The following is a 10,447-nucleotide window of genomic DNA, read 5'->3' on the forward strand; positions in this document are numbered from 1 at the left end:
TAATTATGCAATAATTAGACAATGTCGTGCTACAGCAATCAATCTCTAATGACGGATTAATTAGGCTTAATAGATTCGTCTCGCGATTTCCCGTCCATCCGTGTAATTAGATTTACAATCAGATCATGTTTAGCCCTCCTAATCTTCGGTTGAAAATCGCTACAGTAATTTTTCGCAAAAAATTTTGGGAACTAAACGCGCCTTGTCGCTTTCAGTATTGCAGAGATCAACCTCAGTAATAAGCAGGAGTTGATGGGGTCTAACCGTCTAAGGCTTAAAGTCTAAGCAGCAGTTATTGTCAATCCTTCAGTGAATTAAATTCAGCAGTTATCACTATGCTGTTATTCTCAACATTTTCCAGTGGAACAGAATGCTTACAGCACTCGTTGGCCTCCTTTCCCATGCATAAAAAGATGTAGCTTGCACACTTGGGACACAAACATTTTTCTGCTTAGAAGACAACGCCAGTAAGGACAGAGTGGCACTGTTCTTCGCCCTCCCCTTTCTGTTCGCTGCAAGCTTGCGTGTTAATGGCATCTCATATCTTCAATGCAGAAACGGTCAGAAAGGGCAGCTCGCACCGTGAGCTTGCTACGGCCTCATGTTCGAACGCCTTTTTCTCGTGAACCGGAAGCCAACTGTGCAATTTAAAGATCGGGCAAACATTCTGTTCAGAACCCGTAAAGACCATAAGCTAGCATAAGGATGTTACTCACTCCACCTCCGTTCCAGCAGCAGCTTCTCAAGTTTCTACAACACCAATAACAGTCCTAGCTGTTTGTTCAGACCTCTTCACTCAAAATAGCTGCTAAACAGTAACAGATGTATGAAGAGCAGTCAAATAAACTAAAACAATGATCATTGCTCAGTCTGCTGTGTCAGCAGGCATGCGCTAGCCTCACGGACTTTGTGGTACTTGTAAATTTGATTGCAACGTGACTTTCAAACTTTTCGCGCCAAGCAATTTACGCCTTTTTTGCAGAAATGACTCTTGCAAGTACACAAACCTCAGAGGTACAGAAAAGCATGGGGCGGGCACCTTTGTGCTGGGTCAGTGCAGCAGCTTTGTGTTGTGCGCAAGGGTTTGACACCATCATCTGAAAGCAGTTGCTACTTGCTAGTCAGAAAATTTAATCCAGTTTTTCAGCGCAGAAACAGGGAGCCTAATCCTCATGTAACCATAAGCTGCTATCTGCATTCAGCAACACTGCGTTGTGCGTTCGTTCATTCTCCTGGCTCCAGCTCCACTCACCAACGCTAGCTTGCAAGTGTAAAAGAAATGCAATGCTTGAAACGAGAGGGCTGTGCCGTACAAATCTCATGAGAGCGCGCCAGAGCTCAGTAGCTGCAGCTGCTTGTCATTACAGTAATCATTAGGCTCTGTTTAGTTCCCGCGCAAATTTTTTTTTGTTGGAATCTTACTAATTTGAAATACTAAATGAAGTTTATTTACAAAATTTTTTACACAGATGAGTTGTAAATCGCGAGACAAATCTAATGATGCTAATTAATTCATGATTAATCAATAATTAGCGGATGATTACTATAGTATCACTGTTGCAAATTATGGATTAAATAAGTTCATTAGATTCATCTCGCGATTTACAGCCCATCTATGTAAAAAATTTTATAAATAGACTTTATTTAGTACTTTATGACATTCGATGCGGCGATTTTTTTTACATTTACAAGGTTTATGGAGCTAGAACTAAACAGCGCCTTAGCGCCATAGCGGTCACTTGGCGCCCAAAAGGGGGCAGCTCCAGCTGTGAACTGTCCCGTCATCTGACTGCGAGATTCAGCACGGGTTGGCACACCGTTTTGAAGCAACGACTGTTCCCGATAACCATCGCAGAACAGCGAACAGGTCCGCATGAGCCTATCCGCACTCATCACTCTGCAAAAGAAATATTTTTGTCTAGTCATCGAGATTCTCTTCTTTATATTTAGTTTTTTCGTACTCATCCATTCTCTATATCACTTTCTATACCAACTATCATGTGGTGGGACCCATACGTCAGCATTTTACTTTTTTCCTCTCTCCACCCTCCTTCCTCCCTCCTCTGCGCTCGCCCTTCGCAGCCGCTGCGCTCGCCCTTCGCAGTTGCTAGCGCCAGCCCGCTCCGCTCGGCAAGGGCGCATCCCACCGGCGGCGCACTGGCCCTTGCTGACGTCGCGGTCCGCCGAACTCGAGTGCAGCTCGGAGCGCGCACCCGTGAGCAGGCGAGCGGGCACGAGGACCTAGCTGCGGCGGCGTGGCGCCGGCAGCCATCCCGGCGGAGGCGCACGGCCTTGTCGCAGGGCGGCCACCCGCGTCGTGTCCCAGCGCCTGGCGCTGCTCGTGTGGGGGCAAGCGGCAGCTTTTGTGCAGCATGCGGCCGGGATCTGATTGGTTTTTGTTGTTTAATCATTTTGATGATTTTGTGTTGGTATCCAACGGAAAGAAGCTAGGAATTAATGTCTCCGATTTTCTTTGCTCGTGAATTACAGAAGAGGAGCTGGTGAACTCCGTCGCCGCCCGAACTGGTGAACTCCGCCGCCGCCGCTTCCGCCCACGGCGCGACACGCTCCCCTTCCCTAGGATGGCCTCGCGGCGCCGGACGCCCGCGCATGCGGGCTACGACGGGAGGGCTCCGAGTTGGGGCTCCAGGAGGCGGCCCACCCCCGAGCGGATCCGGTCTTCCCAGGATCGGATCCGGCGCGGACGCCGGTGGATCCGCCGCGGCAGGCCGCGATTTCCCGGCGGCGGCGTACTTCCTCAACCCACGACCGGCGCCGGTGCAAGGACAGGGCGGCGGCGGCGATTCACTTCTAAAAGGATCGATGGACCAAGAGGGGGTGAATTGGGCCTTTTTCAATTTCTAAAACACAATAAAGCAACCTTAACCTATGCAATGCTAGTAAGGCACCAATTCACCAACCGGATAACTAAGCTACCTACACAAGCTATGAGAGATATAACGAGAAGTAAAGCCTAGCAAGGTAGAGCTAAATTATGATCTCTAAGTCAAGCACATGAATAAATTGCATGAAAGAAAATGCTTGAATAAAGAGAGTGGACAAGAGACGACCGGATTTTTTTCCCGTGGTATCGATGTGTTGGCACACACCCCTAATCCACGTTGTGACACTCACAAAGAGTTTTGTCACCTCCCATGTCACCGAGACGTGGGTGCTCACTAAGAGTCTCCGTTCACCATCCCGCGCGTGGTGGAGATCAAGCCACGTACAATCTTCTTCTCCGGGCTCCCACAATCCTTGGCAAGCTCCGCGTGAAACACCTCGATCACCAAGATCGCCTAGGTGATGCCAATCACCAAGAGTAACAAGCTAGGGCCTTCACTTGAGCAAGAACCGATCACCAAGAACGGATGCACACAAGCTTCTCTCTACTCAAGTCCTTAGCCTTGCTTCTTGAATGATTGAATGATCAATTTAATTGAAGATGAAGCTCAAGGTGGCTCTTGACTATAGTATGAGTGTATGGATGTTGCCTGGTGTCAAGAATGGCAAAATGACCCATTGGAGGGGTATATATAGGCAGCTCACACGGATAGAGCCGTTGGAGAAAAAGCTGCCAGAAAAGTCCGTAGCGCCGGTTAATCTGACGTCCCTCCAAAAGTCATCGTCGGTTCAACCGGTGAATGTAACTTGCCCATTTGAAAAACTAGCCGTTACTGTGAGGGCCTGATTGACCGACGACTCATCGGTTTAACCGGTGAGTGTGATTGTCCTGCTGATCAACTGAAATTCCATCTCACTGGACAACTGTACCGACGTTAACTCAAATCAAATCGTCGGTTTAACCGGTGAGTATAATCTTGAAATACCCTGGAAAAACCAACTCTCTGGACAACTGCACCGACGTTAATTTTGAACATCGTCGGTTAATCCGGTGTTAATACTGTCCAGACACTGATCACAGCGTTTAACCGACGTATAGAAAATGGTCAGCGTCGGTTAAACCGGTGTATTGAACTTTTTCTGTTTTTGCCTTTCCTAATTTGAGTCTTGAATGAAAACCAAATATTCTTGAGATATGAGTTGAAAACCACTTATTTAAACTTCTAAGAACCTGAGTGACCATAGTGTGCATCCATTTTTGAAAGATCATGTCCATGCTCAAGTTACTTGGCCTTAACCCCTCTTAATAGTGCGACCTCTACAAAACTATAAAACCTATACTAATCTAAGTGTCCTTCTCAACCTTGTGACACTTAGTACTAGAAAGATCCTTAGTCCTGTTATAATCTTGAGTTGAATACCGAGATCGCCTTTTTGAATAATGAAATTGAGGGGTCTCTTTTGACATATGACCAAATGAGCGATAATGATTTATTAAGCTGCACAAACTCATTAGTCACAATAATTGTTGTCATTAATCACCGAAACAAACCTTGAGGGCCTAGATGCTTACAACTTCACATATGGCCGAGGCGGGCCCTCCCCCGCGCTGATCCGCTCCTCCGCGCGGTGCCCGGCCTCGATTCGGCCACGGTAACCGCCGGAGGCTGGGACGGCGGCAGATCAGGCGCGACAAGACTCGATCCGGCGACACAACTTGGCGGAGGCGCGGATCCGGAGGTGGGGGGGGCAGGGGCTCGGACGGTTGGGGACGACAGACGCGAGAAGGAGATACAGAGTCACTGGACGCGCGTTGGGAGTACAGAGCGGAGGATGAAACTAAATCTTACCGCGCGGGATAGAGAGCCCCGCTGCGGACTTTTTCTCTGTAAAATCACACTGCAAATCACTGTAGCGTTTATTTTACAGAGCCCAGTGCGGGCAGCCTGATGCATCCAAAATCCTTGGCTCAGCTGGTGTGCGCGTGATAGACAGCCAGTAGTACTAGTACATTGCTGCTGTTTCAGATGACAGCGGCACAGGTGCCGTGTTTAGTTATTTACATGTAAAATTTTTGTGTTGGAATTTTACTAATTTGAAGTACTAAATGAAGTTTATTTACAAAACTTTTTGCATAAATGGATTGTAAATCACGAGACAAATCTAATGATGCTAATTAATCTATGATTAATCCATAATTACCGGATGGTTACTGTAGCATCACTATTGCAAATCATAGATTAAGTAGGCTCATTAGATTCGTCTCGCGATTTACAGCCTATCTATACAAAAAGTTTTATAAATAGACTTCATTTAGTACTCCATACATATATCCCAATATTCGATGTGACATTTTTTTTTTTGCGTTTACGGGGTTTAGTAAAGATCTAAACAGGGCCAGGATTGCTGCATCTTTCAGAAGCAAATGTCTTCACAAGTCCTGCTGGATGCTGGAAAACAATGTGGCAACCCTTCAAAAAAACAATGCGGCAACCCTTCAAAAAAAAACAATGTGGCATGATAACTGATGAGATCATCTGGCGCCAAATTTTGAAGTGTAAGCTACTGTCAATTCACAGCAGTGGCGCGGTGCAGATATTTTCTCACTGAAATGAGATCATTTTGAGCAGATTAGCTATACCTTGCCAGCTATATAACTCACACCAGAACTCCCAGAACGGGAAATGCATGCTTCTGGTTGCACCTTGGATTCTCTTTACACTATTGATGCTCTTGGAAACTTGCGGCAGCTTTTGACGCCGGGCGCACCCATTTGCAACTCCACTGCAGGAAAAGATCGCAGGGACGATACGGGACCAAATGGCACCAACCGTGTGTGGGTAAAGCCTGTTGCAGCCACTAAGAACACATTACCTATTACCAGCAGCAATTTCAGGCGGCGATGCTGGAAGAAATCTTTGATTAAACTGGTGAGCGGCAAAGATGGAGTGAAAAAGGGCATTTGCCTGAAGGCTATAAGGAGCAGACATCACAAATTACTCGATGACTTAGCTGGCTAGTTGACCGTAAAGATGAACTTTACTAGTTTCCTGGGTTATTAAAAATTAAAAAGAACAGTGTTGGCCGGCAACATTCCAAAAATGATTCCTCACTGCTGATTCACCGGTCTCTCCAAGTGAGACCACCATGGCATCATCCAGTGACCACTTGAAGGAAACGACACTGTCTGAATCTAGCCACAAGAACCGAACTCCCAAGTCCCAATGGAACCCAAACCAGTTCGCGGTTCAAAATAAGTAGCGCGAATACAGCGAATGTAAGCCCCCACAGAATCCAACATGCCATGGTCTTTCAAGGGCATGACAAGGCTTCCACGTTCAAGTGGCGCAGTGCCAATTTTTTCGGACCAGAGCATGAGCTTGCCATGAGACAGATAACAGTTGAAAACATCAGGCAAATGCCATGCAAATCTAACTCTAATTCATTAAATTGATTCAAGGACTAGGAACAGATGATTAGGCCTACACTGCACCACATGAGATGATTCGGTTACAGCATGACCGTTGAGCAGTCAACGGTTACAGTAAGGTTGGGGATCTGGGTGTAACTCGGCGCTGCACCTGTTCGTTACACAAGATCATTCAGCTACAGGCTAACTAATCTAATTTTTACAACAGACAAGAAAGCTAATGCAATCCAGTTGGTTGCGCCACGACCACGGCACTGGTAATTGTTGTAGACATATCAGATCAATGGAGATCTTGTGCTGAAAATCTAGCAGTCTAGCCTCGTCCATTCGTACCGTCCAGGAAGAGGACAGTCGTTCACAGGACAGAAGTTATACCTGATAAGAACAATTTTGCGGTTCAATGTCAGCCAACGCAAAAATTAATAGTGTTTTGAGTTATAGACAAGGAAGCCAGACATACTTCTCCCTGAAGGTATGCTGTTCCTGTTGTTCAGCCGCTGTGAAGAACTCTTCCATCTCAAGTGAACTCGGTATGAAACGGTAGACTGAGGCTTCCATTCTGCGACGGGAAATCATCGAGTTGCTGGATTTGCTTTTAGTTGTGGATCCTGGGGTGCTTATCATCTCTGAGTTCCTAATCAAACTGCAAGGCGTCGTCTCTCTAGTACTCCTGCAACCAAAAGAGACATGAGTAAAAAAACTCGAAAGAAAAACAAAGAGTGCCTTAAATGCACAAGTACCATTGCAATGTAGTACATTTTTTTCTACTCCTAAATTGAAAATCCAACGGTGCCGCCCAGAAGCAGACATTGAGGAAGGCCAGTAATCGAGACACACTATTCAAAAACCCTAGTCCTTCAAGTTACTGTTCAATCCTGTACTAGTGCACTACAATATGCAAATGTACTAACGGGCAAACAAAAATTGATCTTAGACTATGTCTCTGACTCTGTCCGTAATCCCCAAACCAAGAGCTCCAAAACACGAAACGTGGCACTTGCAAGGTGCAAGCTGGATTGGTGAACGACATGACAACAAATGGCAAATAATTGAGCACATTATCTCCTTCCTCATCCGCTCTTGTCTCTTCCTGGCATATGCCCCCACAATGTGGTACTTGATTTATGTTGCAGCAAGCACACTTAATACAGGCAAACAACAAGTGGGCCTAATAGAGACAACTGAGCTAAATAGGATTTTCAACAAGCATATGCCAACGTGGGCCCAGGCACACAAGATTATGCTACTAAAATAGTGTTACACACGTCATCACACTGAATTTTCTTTTCAAACAGCTATAGAACCCAGAGCACCACATTGCACGAAAGATACCAGAAAAGTCGTTTATCTTTCATCCTTCCCTTGAAGGAATTGTGCTAGACCTTTTTTTCGCAGAGAAGTATAGTGGTTGATGGACCAGAATAGGAATGGAGGGAAAACTCCATTTCATGTTTGCATTTCAAGAAAGGTGGTCCATCCCGAGGCCCAGTGATCCCAGGCAGCGGAGGTATTCAATGGTGGTGACACACTGGTAGACTGGTACACGGCTAATGATGAGCTGCTTACCATTGCCACGCCGTTTAGTTGCCGTCCAGACATAACCCAGTGGCAAGGGAGCAGAAACGCACGAAATGGGATCTTGAGTGCGACACGAGTACTACATTTCCGGCTGTGGGCGATTGAAATTTCTTGCAAAAGGGCCTTTGATTGGCAAAAAATTGGGAGGGTCACTGCCGAACCCCACCACTAACCGAGACAAAACTAGGTAGCACAAGAGCAAATGCAAGAGAACGTAGGGAAGGGGAGAGAACCAGGGGAAAGGAGGCAACTTTTCCCCTCCGGCTATGAGTAAGGACTAAGCAACGGCCACTGGAGATACTCCACTAAGAGGGCTGCTTTTGTTTGGACTGCGCGCAAGAATGCAAGGATTTGACATGCAACTAATTGAGGATTAGTTGTTTCATTGAGCAAAAAAAAAGGTGATTTTCCCCTAAAAAAGTGCATTTTTAGGTCTAGGTTTCTGTTCAATAAGCTTGAGATTCTTTTGAGCAAAACAGGATTACTTCTCCAACCAACCACTAGAACATGTTAGTGAAACAAATGGCATGGCTGCAATTAGAAAGACTTCGGAATATTTAAGGTAACTTCTCAACAAAAACATAGCTAAATAGTAGGTAGTATCCTACAAACTGATTCTATTGTTTTTTGGGGGGGGGGGGGGGGGGGTGTTAAAACTTGAAAGGTAGTAGTACAGGTGATTTCGGTCGGATAAGAAGCTGGTATGAATGCAAGAACTAGCAAAGACGGGGTTTTTCAATCCTTGGAACAAGTGAGGGGAAGTCTTGGAACGAGCTGCTCAATTTCAGTTTCAGCCAAGGAGTGGAGAAAAGCGAAATATTGCGTCCGGCGCCAAATGGTGGCATCACTCAACTTGGAATTCGAAGCAGTAGGTGCCCCCTGGCGGCGCTAATGGACTGGAATCGATAAGATAGCGTATGCCCTGAAGGCGCGAGGCAAACCCTAAGCAATCCCCCCTCGTGGCAAAGGAGCAAATTGGATGAAGAGCGGAACAGAGGAGGTCGAGAAATCTCTCTCACCTTTCCATGGCGTCGAAGTCGAGCACGTTCTCCCCGAAGGAGGCCTCGACGTCGTCGTCGGGCAGCGCGGGCGACGCGGCGGCGGGCTTCCTCCCGGCGCCCCTCTTGGGCGCGGGCGCGGGCGGCTGGTCCTTGTGCGGCTTCTCGAGCCTCCTGCTGCGGAGCTCGAGGTACTCCCCGGCGGCGGCGTCCTCCGCGTCCCCCTTGTCGGGCGGCCTCTGCGCCCGCTGCAGCGCGAGCGTGCGGGAGCGCGTGCGGACGCCGAGCAGCGCGCCGCCGGGGACCTCCATGAGAGCGACCTCCCCGGACACCTTTCCCTTGCGCATGTACTTCCCCATGGCCCGGTCCCGCGCGGCGCCCGGAGCTTGCCCGGCCAAAAGCGAGGCGAGGAGGAGCGGCGGTAGGTGGGTGGGTGGGGCGGGCCGCAGCCGCAGCAACAGGGGAATCCCGGGAATAATGGGGAGGGGAAGACGAGGGCTCGCTAGCGCTGCAGGCGAGGGAGAGGAGCAGCAGCAGGGGGGCGGGCGCGCCTTGTGGTGCGGTGCCGCGCGTTGGCTAGCGGGAAAAGGCGCGGGAGGACGGGTGGTGTCCCGCGCGGGCGGCCGATGCTATTTAGAGAGAGAGAGAGAGAGAGAGGCGCGGCTGCCGCGTGGGGGTTAGCGGGGCGGGTTGCTTTGCTTGGGTTTTGGGGCGTCTGGTGGTGGTGGAGGGAGGGAGAGCCGAGCCGGCCGGCAGAGGGGAGGGTCGGGGTCTCGGGGATGTCGGCGTCTGGTGTGTGGCTGGCAGCGCTGGGGAGGGAGCGTGAGCGTCCCTTCTCCCTGAGGAAAAGGCGATGCTTCCTTTCCTTTATCTTTTTTTTTTTTGGAGGAGACGATGCTTCCTTTCCTTTCTTTTTTTTCGGAGGAAACGATGCTTCCTTTCTGATTTCCTTTCTAAATTCTGTCTCTTCCTTCGCCCTCACGTGCTGGACCAATCCTAAAGTAGTAGATATTACAGGCACGTCCTGCGGTTTACCCTAAAGAAAAACTGAAACTTGCCGAGGATCTCCAACTCCTGGAAAACTAGTATGATAGGCTGAAGACCTTTTCGGCAGTGCTCCTGCCTAGTTTTCAAAAAAAAAGTCTAGTTTTTTTTTAAAGATTGAGATCCTTTTTCTTAGACTGTGTTTAGTTTGCGAAAAAATTTGAATTTTTGATATTGTAGCACATTTCGTTGTTATTTGTTAATTAATGTTTAATTATAGACTAATTAGGTTTAAAAGATTCATCTCGTATGAAACAGTTAAACTATGTAATTAGTTATTTTTAACTGCATTTAATGATCTATATATGTGTCCAAAGATTCGATGAGACATGTACTGTAGGACATTTTTTAAGCACTAAACATGGCCTTAGTTAAATGTCTCGGGATGGATTAAAATGCTACATTTTTAAGCACTAAACATGGCCTTAGTTAAATGTCTCGGGATGGATTAAAATGGAGTAGGAGTATCCTACATAGATTACTACTACACTACACTAGAGTTGGCTCGGCGGCAGTGTTTGCTAAACCAGTTGTGTTTTCGGGTGTGTGGACG

At 47.5% G+C, this 10,447-nt stretch overlaps 1 protein-coding gene across 1 annotated transcript; it reads right to left on the reverse strand.

Annotated features, from left to right (window-relative positions):
• Window positions 1-6,245: 6,245 nt before the first annotated feature.
• Window positions 6,246-9,463, reverse strand: LOC120647374 (cyclin-dependent kinase inhibitor 5-like). Its single transcript, XM_039924153.1, has 3 exons — window positions 8,872-9,463; window positions 6,735-6,944; window positions 6,246-6,649 (listed from the first exon to the last, which is right to left on the reverse strand). The coding sequence occupies exons 1-3, from the start codon at window positions 9,207-9,209 to the stop codon at window positions 6,580-6,582; spliced, it is 618 nt and encodes a 205-aa protein (XP_039780087.1). The 5' UTR covers window positions 9,210-9,463; the 3' UTR covers window positions 6,246-6,579.
• Between the last annotated feature and the right edge of the window lie 984 nt (window positions 9,464-10,447).

Source organism: Panicum virgatum, chromosome 9K (genome assembly GCF_016808335.1).
Source record: "Panicum virgatum strain AP13 chromosome 9K, P.virgatum_v5, whole genome shotgun sequence".
Lineage (NCBI taxonomy): Eukaryota > Viridiplantae > Streptophyta > Magnoliopsida > Poales > Poaceae > Panicum > Panicum virgatum.